The 21,116-nt window shown below is 45.8% G+C and overlaps 1 protein-coding gene across 2 annotated transcripts; it reads left to right on the forward strand.

Annotated features, from left to right (window-relative positions):
• The first annotated feature begins 7,937 nt into the window (after nt 1–7,937).
• Nucleotides 7,938–19,055, forward strand: LOC110087266 (transient receptor potential cation channel subfamily A member 1). 2 transcript variants are annotated; one of them, XM_020808814.3, is made up of 5 exons: nt 7,938–8,074; nt 12,850–13,122; nt 14,934–15,127; nt 15,737–15,865; nt 18,648–19,055. In XM_020808814.3, the coding sequence occupies exons 2-5, from the start codon at nt 12,906–12,908 to the stop codon at nt 18,867–18,869; spliced, it is 762 nt and encodes a 253-aa protein (XP_020664473.1). In that variant the 5' UTR covers nt 7,938–8,074; nt 12,850–12,905; the 3' UTR covers nt 18,870–19,055. The 2 variants fall into 2 exon arrangements, with proteins under 2 accessions (XP_020664473.1, XP_072845346.1); XM_072989245.2 differs by lacking the exon at nt 7,938–8,074 and adding an exon at nt 8,207–8,335.
• Nucleotides 19,056–21,116: the final 2,061 nt, after the last annotated feature.

Below are 21,116 nucleotides of genomic sequence, written 5' to 3' on the forward strand. Positions count from 1 at the left end.
GTCTTGGCAGCTTTTGCTACGTCTATTTCTCTTTGGTTGAGGTTGCCAAATGTTTTACCGACCCCCTTTCCTGTGCTATTGGGAGCAGCTTTGACCTGGAAGCATGAATGAGCCGGTGATCATTAGGGATGGGATGTCTGGAATTTTATTTTTATTTTTGAGTAAAAATCCCATACTTTTCCGGTCTGGGATTTCTACCTGAGAGAGACAGAACAAATTACCTCGAGAGGTAGTGAGTGGAGGTATTCAAGAGAAAATTAGACAGCCACCAGGCAGATATCCTTTGATTTATATTATTGCATCGGGCAGGGGGTTGGACTTGATGGCCTTCTAGGCTGCTTCCAACTTCACTAGTCTTATGTTTCTATGAAATGAAGCTCACCCGGGGGAAAAACCTAAGCTCAAAGGCTTTGAGGCCTAGCTCTGCCTAGCTTCCTTTTCAGAAAGAAAGCTCCCAGCTAACATGGGGGAAGGAACACTTGGGCAGAACTAGGCCTCAGACCCTTCCTTTTTGGGCCTGAGTCACATTTAGATGTCTGGAAGGTGTCTCTCATCTGTCAGGTCCAAATCCCAGAATGAAAAAGGATGAGATTTGTACTCCAAAAAATCCAAACATCTGCTTCTCGGTGATGATGTTCACCTTCATGCCATAACAATGTCAGCAGCTGATTACCCCAGATCAAGCTGTTGTTTGAAGGCACAGGAGCAAGACAGAGGTTCTTTTCTGGCAAGTTGGCAAAGGTTAGGGAAAGCAGAGCTTCGAAACCACCCAGAGACCTTTGGGTAGTGTGGGCGGCATATAAGTTTAAATAAATAAATAAATAAAAACAATCATTTTTAGATGACAGCACCCGGAAGCCATTGACCCTGTTGGCTGGGAGATTCTGAGAGCTGTAGTCCAAAAAAAGTAACTTTTCCAAGCTCTGGCTAAAACTAAACTCAAGCCATCATTTGAAGCACCTCTGAATTATTCCCTTTCTCTTCCTATGAGGAAAAACCCACCCAAAATCCATCCTGATCCACAGGCTTTTTTTTTTCTTTCATCTTTGCTCCTCCATGTTGTTTACTGCTTCCCTTTGTTCATTTTGCAGCCCTCCAACACCCAAAAGCAACCGTAGTTTGTCACTTTGCTACTACAAGTGGCAGGTTGATACCCTTATAGAAAAGTAGGCCCAGTGGGAGAGCTCTGCCAAGATGACGCCACAGGCTCCTGGCTTTCCTTGCCAACCTATCTAGGAAGATCACTGTCTTTTTTGGCAGGGCTGCGCCCTGGGCAGAAAGAGGACAGGTTTACTCCCTGCTTTGTCCTAAGCATCAAAACAGAAGAGATGAGAAGTTTTGATTGGATCAGGCTCTGGTGGGATAGGTAACAAAAACTCTTCAGTGGCCCTTTTGTTTGATTTAAAACCCTGCAGGTTCAAGGACCAAAACTGGTTTATAATAACCAAATTGTAGTAGATATTTAAAAATATCTGCACAGCTTGTGGGGGGAAACAAAATCATCTAAAAGCTGCTGGCAGCATATCCACCACAGAGTCATAATACTGTGTCATGTTCTTCTTTTTAAAATACTCAGAAGAGGGAAACAGACAAGAACAACATGTATTTGTGCATCATTTCCGCTGTGAGGAGGCAAACACCAGATTCCAGATAGTGTGGCTAAAATGAGAGGGACGGTTAGAAGATATTACTGTCCCTCCATCCCCTCCAAATCCTGCAGTCCCAAATCAAACAATTCACATGTTCTTTTCTTTTAACACTTTTAAAACCAGCAGGTACTGTTAATGACTCTCTTGCACCCCACCCTAATTGGCCTAAATCATAGCTTTCTCCAACTTGTTGTTTTAGGAGCCTCGTGGCTAAAATGCTGTACTGTAGCCAAAACTGTGCTCACGATTCGGGGTTCAATCCCAGGTAGCCGGCGCAAAGTTGACTCAGCCTTCCATCCTTCTGAGGTCTGTAAAATGAGTACCCAGCTTGCTGGGGGAGGGGGAGCAACGTGTAGCCTGCATAATTAACTTGTAAAGCGCCCAGAGAGTGATTTAAGCGCTATGGGGCAGTATATAAGCAGCATGCTTTTTCCAGATGTATTGGACCATAATTCCCAACATTCCTAGCCAGCATGGGCACAGATGATGGGGTTGTAATCCAAGGCAGCTGGAGGGCCCCAGGTGGAGCAAGCTTGTCCTAACAGTTGCAAAAGCTGGTGCCTCCCAAGCAGTGTTTGCAAAGAGCAGCCGTTATCAGCTTCCACATTCCTGGTTCCATCCTCAGCCTGACCATTACCTCCTGGAGTGCCTTATCTTCCAGCCTCAACCTCCTTTTTATAAATTGGGGAATGTGGATAATGATACTTGTTTATCTTCCCTCGTGGCTGTCAGGATTACTGAGATTACCTGTGGGAGATGCTTAGCAAAAGAGCTATGTAAATACAAAGGCAGCACCGGCCAGATTCCAAATGTAAACACAAGCGTTACACCTGGAAAATATAATATCCCTTTGTCCAATTTGGTATCTCTTTCACTCTGGAGCCAACAATGATAACACAGCTCCGTATCATTTGCACGCATGTCCTTAAAGCTCTCTGTCCAGCCTTTGTATATTCTTTTCTTTCTCCAGGGCTGTTATCGCAGACCAATCATGAATACCTTAAGTTAGAAGTTGACAGAGCTTGAGGCAGCTTGGAAGTCATGCTGTCTGACCTAGACGTTCTTCACCAACGGCAGGCAGCCACAAGCTGACCTGACTATACCATGCATTGAAGGAATAGTACCTTGTACATGCCCAGTGATCCTTTTTATGGTGCCCCTATTCTGGTACCAGGATTGGTTTCTTCATGGAAAGTAGGTTGTGACAAAAAACTGTGATTCTGAAAATTTATCCCCACTGTGGGTTAAGATGAATTTAGATTCGTACCAAGAACGCCCTGCACAAACAGACCTTGGAGGCATATTATGTGCCAAAGAACAGGATGCTGCCTGCTCCTGTTTATGCTATAGTCGCCGTAAATCAGAACTGACTTGATGGCACAGGATTATTACAGGTGGGAACATTTTGCCTTCCAGATGTTCATAAACTACTCTAACCATACCTCCCTATTCGGCAAACTATGTAGGGATGGTGGGAAATTAAGGCCCGTACGTTCTTAACCTTGCACTAGAAATCAGTTCTCAACCTCGCTTTGTTGTTTAAGTCACGTCCTACTCTTCGTGACCCCATGGACCAGAGCACACCAGGCCCTCCTGTCTCAACCTTGCAACCTCTAGCAAATTACTTTGCTAGAGATTACTTATTTCTACACCTTAAGGTCAAAAAGAACCAAAGGCCCTTCCTTTCTCCCACAGTAGCCCATAAGATGCCTCCAAGGTGTCCACACGCAGGTGTGAAGGCAATATTCCCCTCTCCCTGTGGATGTTCCTTACTAGCCAGTATTCGGAGAACACAGCCTCTGATCCTAAATGTTACAAATAGTGATCAGGACTAGTAAGTGTGCAGTTTCTGGGCAGGCAAGAGGCTGCTCCAAGATGCCCTTGGACAGAGCACTCTCAAGACAGCTACCTTCACCTAAAAAGGATGTGATGACCTGCAAGCCAAGAATGGATTCCTCTATGCACAATGAGAATGGTGGCTTTGCTGCAGGGTAGAGAACGTTTCTGTGATCTTCAGGGCTCCTCAGTGGCCGATGCAAAAGGGCAGCTGTTCTTAACGCAGCATTCATCCTTCTTAATGCAGCTACTAGGCAAAGGGTGGGGGACCTCAGACTTCCAAGTGTTGCTGGACTACAACTGTGATCATCCCCTGCCTTTGGATATGCTGGCTAGGGAGTTTTAGCACACTTAGAAGAGCACACATTGGCCACCTCTGGATTAGGGGGCTCTATGGAATTTGCCTAAACCCCGAGACTACCTCAGATTATCAGCTTCATCCCATCTTCCTCCTCCAGTGATGGTGAACTTCTCAGAGATGGTTTGGAAAACCAATGTTGGGACTGCAGTTCGCAGTAGAAGGAAGTGGCACATAATTTAACTAGGATCACCCAGACAATAATCCTGGGGTGCTAGCAGCAGTTTAAGGGGCACATGGCTGTGTTTCTTCCGTGTTGGACATGTCCCTAATACCACCAGCACTGAGTCACCTCGGGAGTCGCTTGCAAAGCAGAACAAGACGGAGCTTGGCAAAATTGGATTACTGTCCCCAGCATTCCTCCAGTTAGTATTCTGATCAAGTTTCATGCCCTGATGACTGGAGATCAAAATTGCTTTTCAAAGCACATTAGGACAGGCCTTTTTCTTCCAGATTGTAACTCTAAAAGGAAGGCATGGTCGCCCTCCTCTTTCACAGCTGAAGTCACTCTGTTAAAGAGCAAGGTCAGCCTCTTCTATAAAGTATTCTTGGTAAGCCTGCACCAAGGCTAAGGAGCTCTCAACCCTCTAGATATTTTGGATTTCGGCGTCCAAAAAACCCAGCCAGCATTGTCGGTGCAGGATTATGGGAAAACTGTAGACGGGGTGTGTGTGTGTGGGTGTGTGCAAAAGTTACGGTCCCTTGCCTTATCCCATTTTTTAAAAAATTGCACTCTAATTCAGTATTAAAATAATCAAGCTGCATTAACATTGGTTCACGCACCTATCTTTCACTACTCCATAAATGCAGAATAGAATGTCTTCAATGAAGATGACATTCTGTAAAAAGACACTTCCTAGTGGATGTTGGGAGAAGCATTCCCCTTTTCTGAACGTCTGATATGCCTTTGCTTCATTTTTGGTGTCTTCCCTGCTCAGGAGCCCATGTTTTCCTTCTGGCATTCTGGTCCAGCTCCCCAAATCCATTCTTTCATCTGATTGGAGAATTAATTATTATTAATTTAAAAAAGCTTAAAAGACAAACCAGCCTGTTGTCGTCTCATTCCATAGTATAATAATGTTATTGTAGATAATGTTCTCAGCAAAGTAGAAATTTTATCACAAAAATGAGAGGTTTTGTCTGTAAATAATCAGTTTAGATCTCAGATGACTTTATTACAGAGCAAACGTCTTACATGGTAATTCAATAAACTTTAATATACAACACAAAATAGGACTCCGTTCCTGGTTCTTACATCAGTAGTTTCCTTAATGGTATATTAAAGGGTAGGGTGTTTAGAAGTTTGGTTGCTGTATTTTCACTGGCTCTACTCTCGAGGACTGGCAAAGCCTTCATCTGCTGAAGTTTATTTTTATTTTATTTTATTTTATTTTATTTTATTTTATATTTATTTATTTATTTATTTATTTATTTATTTATTTATTTATTTATTTATTTATTTATTTATTTATTTAATTTATATCCCACCTATCTAGTCAACTCAGGACTACTCTAGGCGGCTATTTCAACACATCCAAGCTAGGAAAAGCTTCAGTAGTTTTATTTTTGCATTTCTAGATTGCTGTTAAAAATCTTATGGGCCATGGGCCATAAGAAAGACATTGGAAAAACTGGAGCATTATTGACAAATATAGTAAGGTGCCTGGTGGGCAAAACGAAAGAGCTGGGTATATTTAGCCTGGAGAAGAGATGATTAAGATGTGACATTATATCTATCTGCAAGTACCTGAACAGCTGTTAGATGTACGAACACTTGTAGATGGTGGGCCTTTTTTCCCCCTGTTGCTTCAGAGGCTAGTACCCACACCATAGGGTTCAAATTACAAAATCAGCAGTTTTGAGTAGACAGCCAAAAATAATATCCACGTGATACAAACTGTTGTGGCAAGCTGCCTTAGAAAAATGTAAGTAGCTGATCAAACTCTGTCTGAAAACTTGTCACGCATGTTATAGCAGATTTCCTAAACATTCAGAGAACTAGTCTTGAGGTGAGCAACTGTCTCGCTCCACTTCCTGGGCAGCAACTCACAAGTTTCTTCACCATTATCTGTGCTGGTAGTAGATGCAGTCCAACAGCATCTGGAGGGCCATACAGTGGACCCTCTACTTAAGGAATTAATCCGTATTGGAATTCGAAAAGTTGAAAAGTCTGTAAGTCGAAACTCCATTGACCTACAATGCACTGAAAACCGATTAATCCCATAACCAGTGGTTTTTATTCTATTTTTATTCCATTTTGGTTTTTTTCTGGTCTGTAAGTCGATTCTCCGGCTGCAAGTCGAATCTAAATTTTGCGGCCAGAGAAGTCTGTAACTTGAAAAGTCTGTAAGTCGAGCCGTCTGTAAGTCAAGGGTCCACTGTAGTTTCTCACCCAGCACATCTGCTCTCTGAGTTCCCTTCCAGCTCTTTAAAAAGTACTGCACAAGGATTCTCTGCATTCAAGCACAGCTATTTTAAAAAAACCCAACTCAACAGACAAGACAAGATGGAGGTCTGGATAGACTACTGTACTGCTTTCACACTGTGGCTATTTATTTGTTAATGTTAGGCATCCTTCAGTCTCGAAAGACTATGGTACCGTGCTCTGTATGGAGGACTTGGAGCAGCGTCTAGTGTGGCTGAGGAGGCCGATTCGAGAGTGACAGTCTCTTCCACACTGAAGACAAATCCAATCTGTCCCCTGTCCAGCTCCCTGGTTTTGCTGCTTTTGTGACTTCCTCTTTGCCTCAGCCTGCTGGACAAGGGTCTCTTCAAATTGGGAGAGGCCGTGATGCAATGCCTGCCTCCAGGCTGAATGCTCAGGTTTCCTGGTACATTTAACAGGTACATGGCACTTACGTACACCATGTGGTAAGTGAAGCTTCTCCATCACTCTGTTTCAAAGCCAGCAGGAAAGCCTGGTGTATTTCTGCTTTCCATTCCATCATTTATCTAACAGGAAAGGGTGACAATTCCATAAGCCCAAGTGAGCATATTAACACTCAAGATACCATAGGGATCTCTTTCACCCCTACTTTGGACCAGCAGTGTTAACTAGATAATTTCCTGTGTTGGACTTAAGCATCTTGTGGAGAGTGGAGGTGAATTTTAGTTTGCTATATAAATAACTTTATTTATGAAATGCACATCTTTCCTCCCAGAGCCCTCGCCAGCAACCTGCTTCTGCTTTCTTGATACTTCAGCAAACAAGTGCCCATTTTGCCAGCTTTTATGAAAAAACAACCCTATTCGGAGTGAAGAGATTTCTGTATTTTGGATACCATCGTCATGACTACAGAAATAAAATGGGCATGGCTTCTGCTGCCCTTATTATCTGGAGGGAGTGAGGAGCCCTGTCTTATCACATAAAAAGATAGCATTTTTTGCAAGTAAAAATAATATGAGCATTGATAACCATGCTGTCTGCCTTCGACCAGATGTTTTCCCAAAGGAAGGGAAAATGCTGTGGCGTAGGGTTCCTGCTCAGGCCCAGATAGCCAGAGACCCATCACAAGCCTGGACCTCTACCCTCACTCAGTCCCAGCCCTAACTGCTCCTGGTCAGGAGATAACTTTGGGTGAGGAGATTTTTTTTATTTTTATTTAATTAATTTATATGCCGCCCACTCTACCCAAAGGTCTCTGGGCGGCTTACAACAATTGTATCAAAGGACTGAACACCTTCCTACAAAACATTGCACTAGTGAATATTTCCTTTTTTTTAAGAGAGAGAGAGAGAGAGAGAGAGAGAGAGAGAGAGAGAGTGTACGTGTACGAAATCCTGTGGTTTAGTAGAGTCTATTGCACTAGAGTAGGGCCACTGAATCAGTGGGTCGATTCCTCCCTTGAGTGCCACCCCTGAGCTTACTCTGGTTGCGATTTATTACACTGCAATCACAACTGGATGAGCCCCCCCCAACACAGGAGCAGACTCCCCAAAATCCCTCTCCTCTCCTTCAGCGGGGGCAACTCTAGTGAGACTGCCACGCTAAGGACTTCAGCCCACCCTTTGGAAAGACCGGAGGCAAAAAACGAACAGCAACCCCCTTCCTCTCCGTCGGGAGAGGACTTTTTTTTTTGCCGGGTGGGGGGGAAGCATGACGCGACGCCGACGCCGCTTCAGCGTCCAGAAGGGACTACAACTCCCAGCCGCCCTCGCCTCGGCGATGGCTGCCTCCGTCGTCTCGCCGAGCAAAGAGCCGGCTCGGAGGTGGAAGGGCTGCCCGACCTAGGTAAGCTCCGGAGGAGAGCTCCGCGGCGACGCCCCAGGAACCTTCTCGGTCTAGAGGGATGGATGGATGGGTGGAGGGGCGGCCGGGCGGGAAGGAATCACGGCGGGAAGCCCGGGGTTAGAGGCAGGCAGGCAGGCAGGCAGGGAAGGAGGGAGGAAAAGCGGCCGCTCCCGCGACGATCCATCTTCGGCAGGCAGGGAGACAAAGCGGCGAGAGATTTAATCCGGATCAGCTCGCCCTAAAAATCACACTCGATTTGTGGTGGGTGGTAAGGCGTGAGTGTGTGTCGGCGCGAGTAAACATGAGGGCGAAATCGGTTCAGCAAGCAAGGCCCTGGTTTTATGCACCGAAACGATCCCTCGCCTCGCCATCAGAATTGACTTTATTTGTTTTCCCCGGATTTCCCGCCTCTCCCCCCCTCCCGATGAACGGGCGAGGCCGCGATTTAATTCATTCGAAAGCTGCTGCTAAAAAGATTGCTTTCCTCCTGAGCTCAGTGGGTTGAGTGGTGGAGGAATACGTTTTTGTTAACGAATCGGGTAGGGTGAGTTGGGGCAGCTGAACTCTGCACATGGCCAGAGATTCACGTGATAGGCTTCCTGTTCTGACCCAGCTGGTTGTGGGGTTCCTGCAGTCTTGGGCCCGTTGTGCTGATGCAGAGCTTCTGTTGCAGAATGTGAAAGAAAGGCAGTGGCTATGATGGGGTGGAAGTGATAACGTTTATAAGGGCAGTGGGGTTAGCAGGCCAGTGGGTCTGAATCGCTCGGAGAAGCCGGTTGCAGTGTGGTTTAAAGGCGTGCCATGAAAACTAATCCAGTAATAATAATAATAATAATAATAATAATAATAATAATAATAATAATAATAATAATAATAATGATGATGATGATGATGATGATGATGATGATGATGATGATGATGATGATGATGATGATGATGATGATGTGCTGTCAAGTTAATTCTGACTCATGGGTTATATTTTTGTACAAGGTATAGGGGAAAGGCAGTGTTATTTAGCTGGAAAGGAAGCATTCTGCACATGATTTAGGAGCAGTTTTTTTTCACTTTCTTCTTCATGTGCCCAAAGGCAGAGCTTTGCATTCAGAAGGTCCCAAAGAGGCCTACAAAACCTCCTGCATTAGATCCTGTAGTTGTGTGGCCGTTCACTGTTGACAGTACTAGGCTACTAGAACCAGTGTTTTGACTTGGTAAAAGGCAGGTTCCCATATTCCCAACTGCTGCTAAGCCTTGATGGGTTGATGGGTAGAACAATAATGGAATCTAAGAGACTAGGATCACTCAGAGAATTGCAAGATATTTCAGGATTTGCAAAAGTGCTGGCTCAACATGTATGTTCATAAATGAGTACAGTAGCTAGATAAATAGATTATAAAGGTCTATTCTATAGGACTGTAGTAGAACTTCAGAAGAGTTTTGGTAGGTCAAATAAAGTCCCATCTGGATTAGAGTTGGGGAACTTTATTTTTCTGAATGACCACTACCAGAATCCTTCAACCAGTGTTATTACTGAGAGCGGTATCTGCTGTAATTTATCCACTGTTTTGTCTGTAATCTTTGAAACAAAAGTCTAGAAACATCTTCCTGTTCCAGAACGTGAAACAATCCTGACATGCAAACAAAAACAGAAGTATTATAGCAGTTTTATTTCAGTGCCAGCTTTCACAAATTACTGTCTACTTCTCCAAACACATGGCATACTATATTTAGCCCTCAGGTTAGTATACTCAATATACATGAGTACGGGGGTGGGTGCCAAATGAAATGGGACACAAAAGGTGATAGTGGTATTAACACAAAAGGTATTAAGTAATATTAATTAACTTTCAGAATAACCGTGATTACTTACACATCCTGGCAATAGGTAATTAGTTAATGCAAATTATCAGCTGATAAACAATCTTTTAAATTTGAAGACTGTAGTGAGGGTTTTTTCTCTTGGGGAACAGTTAAGGTAAGTTTGGGTTGTGTATAAGACTGTCAGAAAAACAGTTTATTGATATGGTAATGCAGTAAAACCCCTTCACGGATTGCTGCCTTGTCGTGGATAATTCAGAGAAACTATGGGCTGTGCCGTGCAGGGACATCCAAAACGGACAGGTCATAGTGGAGAGTTCTGACTAAATGTGATCCACCTGGAGCAGGAACTGGCAAGTCACTCCAGTGTCTTTGCCAAGAAAACTCCATGGACAGAAACAAAATGCTAAAAGATATGGCGCTGGAAGACGAGCCCCTCAGGTTGGAAGGCGTCCAACATGTTACTGAGGAAGAGTGGAGGACAAGGACAAGTAGCTCCAGAGCTAATGAAGGGGTTGGGCCAAAGTCGAAAGGACGCTCAGCTGTGGACGTGCCTGGAAGGGAAGGGAAAGTCCGATGTTGCAAAGAAAAATACTGCATAGGAACCTGGAACGTAAGATCTATGAACCTTGGTAAGCTGGATGTGGTCAAACAGGAGATGGCAAGAATAAACATTGACATCCTGGGCGTCAGTGAACTAAAATGGATGGGAATCGGCGAATTCAATTCAAACAATTATTATATGTACTATTGTGGGCAAGAATACCGTAAAAGAAATGGAGTAGCCCTGATAGTCAACAAAAGTGTGGGAAAAGCTGTACTGGGATACAATCTCAAAAATGATAGAATGATTTCAGTGCAAATCCAAGGCAGACCTTTCAGCATCACAGTAATCCACGTTTATGCACCAATCACCAATATTTAAGAGGCTGAAATTGACCAATTTTATGAAGACTTACAACACCTTCTAGAGCTGACACCAAAGAAAGATGTTATTCTAGGGGACTGGAATGCTAAAGTAGGGAGTCAAGAGATAAAAGGAACGACAGGGAAGTTTGTCCTTGGAGTTCAAAACAAAGCAGGGCAACGGCTAATAGAGTTTTGTCAAGAGAACAAGCTGGTCACCACGAACACTCTTTTCCAACAACACAAGAGGCGACTCTACACATGGACATCACCAGATAGGCAATACCGAAATCAGATTGATTATGTTTTCGGCAGCCAAAGATGGAGAAGCTCTATATAGTCAGCAAAAACAAGGCAGTGGAAGACAGGATGGCCTAGCGTGCTCTGGTTCATGGGGTCACGAAAAGTCAGACACGACTAAACAACAACAATGCAGTAAAAACCTATGGTCTCGTAAGGAAAAAAGAGCTCTCACTGAAATAAATCTGTTATTCTTAAAGGTGCCACAGTAATTATTTCTGTTTTCGTTTGTATGATCTGCATGCTGAAGCAGACCAAAATGGCTGTCTCTCTGCAAAATACTGACATGCTGAAGTTACCAAGTGATGGATAGTTATATAAGAATACTTGGCATGTCATAAGCCCAAGTAGACAAAAGGTGGGCCTCCTTGTGATTTGCAATAGGTAAGCAATAACTCCTGATCACAATGGCTTAGCAGTAGTTACAGTAATACTCCCCTCACCCAGGTAAGCTGCTGAAACCAAGAAAGTTTGGAGATGGGAATGGGCAGGGAAGTAGATTGCATCCATTGTCTGGGAGCACCAGTATTGATGATGGAAACAAATTTGTGGACTGAGCAGATCTTCAGAGGCAGCTGCTTCCTCAATCCCCCACCTGCCTTCGTGAGCTAAATCATTGCACTGAGTTGATGTTACTCAGTTGCTGTTATTCAGAGTCCTGGTGAAAGCAGAACAGGATCGAGTAAGCCTAAAGCTGGCCCACCTCTGCGGTAGGCAAACCCTAAGGGGATGATTCCTATTTCAACAGCTGCCTCTTCCCCTGCAGGTATGACTCGCAGCCTGAAGACTGGCCACTAGCAGTGAATAAAGTGAGGCAATCACCACCTCGGGTGTACATGCTGGACATCAGCAATGTAGTGTACAAACCAAGGAGGAAGAGCCTCAGAATGCCAGGAATCATCCTGAAACAGCAATGAATGCTAGCTAGCTGGAGCTCAAGGGCCATTCTCATCCCTTGGGGGGCAGTTGGGTGTGTGTGCCGCATGGCTTATCTTGGGCTTTCTAAACCGAGCGGTGGCCCTCAAGTGTTGTAGTGGAGGTCCTTACTGTCTAGAGCATTGAAGTAATTTTCAGCTGGCAGAGCTGCTGGGTGCCAGACACGGAACACAGGGAATACTAGTAGTTTGGGCCTTCCCTCAGGCACCAGGCCTTCCCTCAGGCACCTCAGGCACCACTCGCTATGCGAGTGGTGCCTCACATAGCGAGGTTAATCTGTTCCAGATTAACCCTCGCTATGTGAAAACATTGCTAAACAGAACGTAAAAACCCATTGGAATGCATTGGAATGCGTTCCAATGGGCCCTAAACTTACTGTTCAGCGAAGTTTCCTCCATAGCGGCAGCCATTTTCGTGCCCTCGGTAAGCGAGGGGAGGGCGCGAAAACGCTGCACGCAGCCATTTCGGGCGTCCGGCAGCCATTTTAGAACTGCCGAACAGCTGATCCACGGGCATCGCAAAGCGAAGATCGGTAAGCAAAACGCTTAACGATCGTCGCTATGCGAGTTTTGCCCATTGGAATGATCGGTATGCCTCCACATTAGCGATCCCGAAAAAGGGATCGCTATGCAGATTCGTTGTTATACGGTACACTCATTAAGCGAGGCACCACTGTATATTCTGTCAGTGCTACATGTAGGTATGTGTGGCTAACTATTAAAGACATGCCCTGGAAGAACCACATAGAAAAGCAGGACCTGTGCCACTGCTGTAACATGCAAACAAACGTGTTTACCTTCTGTTCGTTCCTCGATTAGCTCCGCACCAAGCCCAACCTTGATGCAGATCCTCTCCATGCTATTGAGGCCTCTCCATGTGGACAGAAGGCCTCTGCTCCAGTGGCAAGATGGGCTTCTACATCAGTTCCCTCTCCAGAGCACCGTATGGGAACAGGGTCCCCCCAGAGTCCTCGCGTCCCCCGGCCAAGCGGTACCAGGCAGCACCCAGCTACAACTACAGGTGGACTGAGCTGCACTATGAAGCCAGCCGCGGAAATGTGGAGAAGCTGAAGCAACTTCTGCTAACTTCAGGTTTGTGTGGCATGCATGCAGAGAACTGCTGATCTCTTTTTGAACTTCCAGGATACCATCAGCAGTATGCTGGTGCAATCCAGAAAAGTAACTTTTCTCATCTCTCACTGTACCACAGCTTCAGAGAAAGACTTTGTTCCGCATTTTACAGGCATCACTGGGAGCAAGGGATTTCAGAGGTGGGAGCATTGGGACAGCGGGGAAGAGGTCACCCTTTCTCCCTGGGCAATTACAGTGGGGTCTTGACTTGAGAACTTAATCCGTATTGGAAGGCAGTTCTCAAGTCAAAAAGTCTGTAAGTCAAGTCTCCATTGACCTACAGTGCATTGAAAACCGATTAATCCCGTAACAGGCCGTTTTTGTTCCATTTTGGTTTTTTCTGGTCTGTAAGTCAATTCTCAGGCTGCAAGTCAAACCTAAATTTTGCGGCCAGAGAAGTCTGTAACTCAAAAAGTCTGTAAGTCAAGCCGTCTGTAAATCAAGGGTCCACTGTACCCCCTCAGTTGTCCTCCTATTCTGTACTCAGACTCAGAAGCAAAGGGTGGGGTTCCAGGGGCCACGTCCACCCCATGCTCTGGAGGTTCCCAACTTGCCTTGTGGAGCATCTAGAATTGGGATTTTCTTCAAGTGTTATGCTGTTACAGTTTTGTTGAATTTCATTGTTATCCGTTTGTAAGTTCTTATAGAATTATGACTGTTAAAGCAGGGGTGGGCAATACCTGGGTTGCCCCCCCCCGCACCCCCTACGTATCTACACTTTTAGATCTGTCATTTCCCAGATGACCTAAAACTGAAGTGGACATGGCACAGCCCTTCAGGTATGGCTGGACTGCATCTTCTACCCTTCCTCTTCATCGATTGTGCTGGCAAGGCAGATGGGAATTCTGGTCTGAAAACATCTGGAAGGCTGCATTTTGTCTTAAAGGGATAAGGAGATATTTCAAAGCCAGGAAGAAAGTGGTGGGAGGTGGTGGTCAAAGTCTTCTTGGTCCTGGATCTGCTTTTCAGATAGCCTCTTCTCAGGTCTGTTAGTTTCTATGTACCCAACTGGTAGTAATGTGATTACTATAGCTTCCTCTCAGGATCTTGGGAATCGTAGTTTAATGAGGGATACTACAGATTCTGTTCGAGATTCTAAGATCTCCTTACTTTGGAGCAGATGAATAGCTCAGTGGTGGGGCAGATGTGCTGCGTTTTCATGGTTACTGCTTCAGTGCTCAGGTAGCAGATGGTGCCACAGACCCCTGGAAAATCTCATCAAAGTATAGAATTTTGTTTGTGAATATCATTCAGATTTGCTCTGCTTTTTAAAAAACAACAACATGAGCAATACATTTATTAGCCTGAATTGAAATTCCACACAAATGTGCAAGCTATCAAGTTATCCAGAGCAATTCGTCAAACCAGGTTTGACTCATTTGCTGAAATCCAGTTTACTTTTGTGTAACAAAATAAGTTTGCCAGTCATTACTCCCAGGCAATGAGGATTGTGCAATTTGATTCTGCCTTCAGTCACACTGTTCCTGTCACAACTGTTGCATGGAACCCATGCAGAGCTATTTCATGAACAGCAGTTCTGCTGTGTTGTGTGATTTTTCACTGCCATTGCCGAGAACTGCATTGGGCATGCAGAGCTAAACAAAAATGAATTCCAGCTGTTCTCAGGCAGTTGGCATGCAAAGCAGAGGTGGTGGTGGTGGGGATGACAGTGACGTCATGCCAGCTGAGTAGAACTGTCCTCGGGCTTTCAGTATATAAAACAGTGATGGACAGTTTGCTGTTTGAAGATGCTCCCCGCCTTTTGGTTTCAGGCAGGGAGCTGGTAGACAAGAAGGATTATTATGGGAAGACCCCGCTCTATTGGGCAGCCTACAAGGGGCAGAAGCACACCGTGGAGCTGCTGCTGCAGCACGGTGCCAACGTCAACACCTGCTGCAAACACGGAGGGACCCCTCTTCATGCAGCCATTGGGCTCTTCCCGGACTGCACCCTGCTGCTGATCCAGGTAAGACCCTCCAAAAGGCCCCATCTTCTTCCAGGCACCTTATGCTACTCCTGTTTTACTTCCTACCAGCTTGAGAATAGCTAACAAGTTTTCCTAGCATGGTCTCTGTCCCTCTCTCATGGCCAGTACGGGTAATACGTGTGAAAAGAGTTTTTTTCTGGATTTAAATTTTTTTAAAAATAGTTTCAGACCGTGGATAAGTGAATCCGTGAATACTAATCCCATGGATAAGGGGGTCCTACTGCATTACTTTCCTTTGGGTACAGTCCAAAGGATCCCCCCCCCAGCCAACATGATCACTGGGAAAAGTAATTTTGCTGAGCCTAGCTACCTGCCATACAAGCTTTGGCTGTATAACTGAAGACACAGCTAAACCATGGAAGGTTTTTAGCGTTTGCAAGAAGGGAGGGCCAATCTACGTTGGGAATGTTGGATTGGCAAACTGGCGGGAGTATTCCCCCTTCCCTCCCTCCTGTGTTTTTTTTCCTGTACAAAACACTCATTCAGTGATACAGTATAGCGCTGTTGTTAGTCCTGCGAGTGGTGGTGGCTTGGGGGGCATGAGGTTCACCAATTCTCTGGTGCCGATGCGTTGTTTTCCCTCTTCAGCATGGTGCAGACGTGAACCTGCAGGACAACTGGGGGGTGACCCCCATGTATCTGGCGGCGTGCAGTGGACAAACAGAGTGTATCCGGTTGCTGGTGCAGGCGGGCGCGTGCATCTCCTACAGGAACAAGGTAGCCTTTTGTGGGAGGCCAGCAAAAGTTAGGAGTCCAAGCCGGGTTTCCTCAACTGGGTGTGTTCCAGATATGTGTAAAAGGACAGCTCCCACCGTCCACCTCCAGTAAATTGGTTAAAGATGGAGGAGTCGTCACCTCATACAGTACATACATTTGAAATACAAGCCTGGACATAACTCTGCCAGAAATACGAATAGGTCATCTGCAGATTGAGGCCCAGTTGATTTTGGCCTACAGCACTGGTTCTTAACCTTTGTTACTCAGATGTTTTTGGACTGCAACTCCCAGAAGCCTTCACCATCAGCTCTGCTGGCTGGGGTTTCTGGGAGTTGCAGTTCAAAAACACCTGAGTAACAAAGGTTAAGAACCACCGGCCTACAGTACTGCGAGCAGGCCTACGGCTTGTGGTCTACACAAGCTGTAGGCCTGCTTGCGTAGGCCTGCTTGACAGCCCCTGACTTCGGCGTTGTAGCAGAGGTTTTAAATGGGTCCCATCCCCCCCCCCCGCATCCTATCATGCGTCATTCCTTATGCTCCTCCTTGTCTCTTTTGTACCTGCTTCCTGGCCTCTTTGCTGCCCTCAAGCTTCCCAGGCCCAATTTCCCCCCCCCTTCTTCTCAAGGTACAGATCAGATGGACATTTAGCCTCCTGTCTGGGCCATCGCAGGGATGAGCTGGTTTGCTCCTCTTTTTCAGGCAGTCACAAGATGTAATTGCTGCAGAGAACCAGCCTGTTTCCCAGAGCCCTCGTATCTGCACCTTCCCCAGGTCCCTGTCAGGAGCTTCTACTTTTTTGATACCGGTGGGGTTGTTTCGTTTCGGTCCATTTCCTGCTTCATACAATCGCTGGAAATAATCAGAGCGAACTCGGGGCTGTCAAGCGTCCTTCTGCTGTCGACTTCCCATATCATGAAGTGGCAAACTAAACATTTATTTTGCTCCCTGGAGGACGGGGGAGGGGGGGATTACACCGTATTAGGGCAGTGCGGAGGTGCCACAACATTTTTTAAATTGGAAGCTTCCTTCTGGAAATGGGAGAGCAACAACGGGCTTTTCCCCCCTCTTTTTCTTTGTGTCTTGTCTTAAACTTTGGGTTGAGAACCAGCTTGCAGCAGAGGAAGTGTTTAATTTGCCAATATCCTGAAGTGGCTGCCTTCTTAAGCCACTTTATGATATGGAAAACTGACAATCAAAAGATTGCTTGAGGCGTTTATGCTGTTTGGATGCAAGGATCGTAGCAAATGACACACCAGAATTCTCTGTGACCATTAGCAAACCTTTTTAGCCCATTCCAGTGAACCTATGCAGATAGGCCTTCAATCTCTACCTGTCCTCAGCTATTCATTCCTTTATTTATTTCATTTATTTAAAATATTTCTATCCTGCCTTTCTTCCCAAGGCGGCTTGCACATGATTAAAAACGGTATTTAAAAGCTAAAAAAACAGTAAGTATACAAATATTTAAAAAGAACTAAATAAATATTAAAGTGGTAAATAAAATCAGTATTAAAACACATGGAAAACAACAGAGCACAACAATTCATTTAAAGCCCCTCCCAGACCACCAGTCATTAAGGAAAAGCCTGCCTCAACCTCAGCTCTGTTGTGTGGCTCAGAGAAGATCTCTCATCAGAGAAGATCTGTCATCAGACTTGCCCTTCTTACCAACCTCTGTTTCCTAACCCTGTGCCCACCCTTTCCAAATCCTTCTGCATGAGCCAGGATGGGGAACATATGACTGAACTACATACAGCCCCCAGCCTAATTTCATGGAGGTGGGATGGCACAAACTGAAAAAGAGGGGTGGACACAGAGAAAAAGGGAGCCCTTATAAAATCTGCAGGCTTGCAGACTCCACCTGCCCAGGTTGTGTGGTCCCAGGAAAGACAAGACCAATTGGTAGTCATGTACCTTCTTGTACCTTTAATATCATTATAGAGGCAGCATTTCTGCAGATGTAGCTTGTCATACTGAAATTAGTTCTTCCATATTATTAAAGTTACAGGAGCTTCCATCTTCTTTTTCCATGTGACCAGCGGCTGCCTTCTGTTCAATGCTAGCATGCAGATCTCCCACCCACCCCCATGGCCAGGAATTAATCTCAAGAAATATCAGCTTTCAGCAGTAGAAAATAAAAGACTCCCCTCTGATGTTGTAAGCAGGGCCAGATGACTTTAATCAGATAGGGACATAGATCTCTCCACCCTGCACTGCCTTTTTATCAGCTGAAGGATGTCAAGGGATATGGCCACGCCCTCTGATGTCATCAGGTCCCTTCTTAAAGCACCAGGTGCAGCTTTCCTACCTAGCACTTTGGATGTCTCCCTCCTGACTCCTACAGAAAGGGGGAAGAAGGAAGCAAGGAGGGAAAATCCCATCCTCTCTGGTGAGAAATAGGGGAATTCTTTTCAGGCGCATCTTCAGAGGTAGAGCTTGTGGTGGTGGGGGCACAGAAAGGGGCAGGGCTTGCCCAGGCACCCTTCTGAGTAGAGTTTTGAAAAGTTTTTTCTGAACTGTCCTTTTCTGAACTGTCGCATTGACCCACTGGCCAACATGACCACAGGCTGGCTGGGGGATTCGGAACCTTGCAATGCCAAAATGCAATGCTTAGTCCAAATGGTGACCCTCAGCCACATTTGGCCTGGAGGGCAAAAGTTCTCTACGTTTTCCTGTAAGCAGTCTCCACGTCAGACAGAAGAGCCATCCTGTCTGGCAAGGTCCAAGTTCAGAGGAGTCCACTGTGTCCCACAAAGGCTGTTCATTCTTTCTCTTGCTTCAGAGGACTGGTGTCCCTCCCAAGCGCCTCGTGGCACAGCCGGCCCTGATCGCCTGGATGGAGGCTTGCCGCCGGCAACCCCCTTCCCTCAAGCACCTCAGCCGCCTATCTGTCCGAACTGCCCTTGGCCACAGGAGGCTCCGAGCCATCAGGGACTTCGATCTTCCTCCAGTGCTGAAGCAGTACCTTATGTTTGAGGACCTGACTCTGCCAGATGTCTCGTAGCAGCTCTGCCAACCATGAAGATCCCAGACACGTTGGTCGGCATCCTCCCTCAGCGGGTGCCTTTGCTGCCTTTTTGTCTGTCCGGAAGCTGATCTTTGTCTTTCAGGTGGGGTGCCGGCATCATCCCACGTGGAACTTGGGCAGAAGAGTATCCGTAACTCGATCTGGCCAGGGACTTATTGCGCTTGGCCCCAACCACATCTGGCCAGATGCTGCTGAGAAACTTGTGACCTAGGCTTGAAGATATTACCTCGTGTCCTTTGTTTTGCTCCCCGTCTTCTGTCATCTGAGGTATCCTTCTGGAATCAGGTTCCATTTTGCTGTCTGGAAAGAGGGCAGGTGGGAAATTTTTCGCCAAGGAAGGGAAATGATTCATTCTTTCCAGTGACTAGAAGAGGAAATGGAGGCCCTGCCAGAGGTTGGGAGTTTCGAGTCCCCACTGTGGCTCCTTGACAGGAGCTGTACTGGCTGATCCATAGCGTCCGTTCCAGCTGTACAGTAATAATATTATTGTTATTATTATTCAAAAATACCAGACACAATCAATCAAAATTATAAAAATATTGACTGCTATTATTTAACAGATACAAGTTTTAACCAAAAACCTTAGTATCTGTTAAATATTGGCACAGTATGTATGCGGTTACTAGTACTGGTGTTTTTTGTAACTCTCGTGGTGTTATTTCTGAGATCTGCAACCGCTTATAATACTGTGTGAAATTTCTTGATACTGATCCCAAAGCCCCAATGACTAAGGGGACCAATGAAGTGTGTTTCATCCACAAGCGAGATGTTTTCATTGCCAGATCTCTGTATTAGTTTTTCCAATTCTTTGTTTTCAACTCTGGCATCCCCTAGAATTACAATGTCAATGATCTGGACATTTCTTCATTTTATTACTACTATGTCTGGTGTTTTATGTTCAAGGTGTATATCAGTTTGGAACTGGAAATCCCATGGTGATGATGATGATGATGATGACTATGGTTATGTACCACCTGTCTTCTGAGCTCTCCTGCTCTCACCCCACCCTTGGTGAGCCTTCAGACCAAGGGGTCAGGCCATTTCTCACCGAGATGGGGTAAAAGTAGGGAGGAGAATAGACACGGCTGATTCCCTTCTATCTTCCCAGCATTTTCTGGAGGTAGAAGTAGGACAGCTGGTGGCACGCAAGAGATTCCAGAGCTTGTAACTGCTTATGTGGGCCATGGCTTCTAGAAACCCTGCTAGCCAGCAGGGCCAATGTGATTCTGGAAGCATGTCTGGGAGAGGAAAACAAGGAAGGGAAGGGCTCTTTGTGAGCCAGATGAGACTTACAGGCCTGAGGCTTCCTTCCTTTGCCTTTCAACAGGGTGGCCAATTGTAGCCTCCCAGAGATTTTTGGACTACATCTCCCACAGGTCTTCACCATGGGCTAGGCCGGGGCTGAGGGCAGTTTCTCTTGAACCACCTCTGGAGGGTCATAGTTGCTCTTGCATGGTGAGCCTAGTGCCAGTGAGTGTCATCCTTAGTCTACACCCAGGAGCCCACCGCTGCTGCCGCCCCCCCCCCCCCCCCGCAACTAGCCTGGGCTCTTCTTTCTGGCACTTTTCTAGCTCTCACTGGGGGGCTATTGTTGTCGCTCTTTTCCAGAGTGCCTCTGCCTCCATCCTTGTCGTCCTCCTGCAGTGACAGTCCAGTCATGGCACGGCACATGTGGATAGAAACGAAACAGGAGGAGAAGAGAGGTTGCCTGACAGTTTAGGGGAAATCCAGTAGTGAACAACATCACAGACATCTCCTCTGGCTTGGAGCTAGTCGTGCTGAAAGCTAAGGGCTGTTACAGGGTTTTTTTTTAAAGGCAGAAAATGGTCCAATTTCTGAAGTTCTTCAGAAAATGGTGCAGCGATTGGGCTCTAAAACGGGGCAGAGCGATTTTTAAATTTATTTTATTTTATTTTTGACAGATCGGGGAGAGGTTTTCTACTTCCTTTTTAAAAGTGAGGTAAACTTCTGCTCATTTTTGGATTTGAAGGGAAAACACACCATCTCTCTTTAATGTTAGAGGAGACGAGGCCCATAGTGGTGTTCTCAGAGACAACATTGGCCCCCAGGAGCTTGGCCCACCACAGGTAAAGCAGCGACAGTATGCAAAATGTGGAAGGGGCGCAAGATGTCCACTGAAGAAGAAGAAGAAGAAGAAGAAGAAAGAAGAAGAAGAAGAGGGGAAAACAGACTGGATTTTGAAGGGGACTGGCTGACTCTCTT

Source organism: Pogona vitticeps, chromosome 2 (assembly GCF_051106095.1).
Source record: "Pogona vitticeps strain Pit_001003342236 chromosome 2, PviZW2.1, whole genome shotgun sequence".
In the NCBI taxonomy this organism is placed as follows: domain Eukaryota; kingdom Metazoa; phylum Chordata; class Lepidosauria; order Squamata; family Agamidae; genus Pogona; species Pogona vitticeps.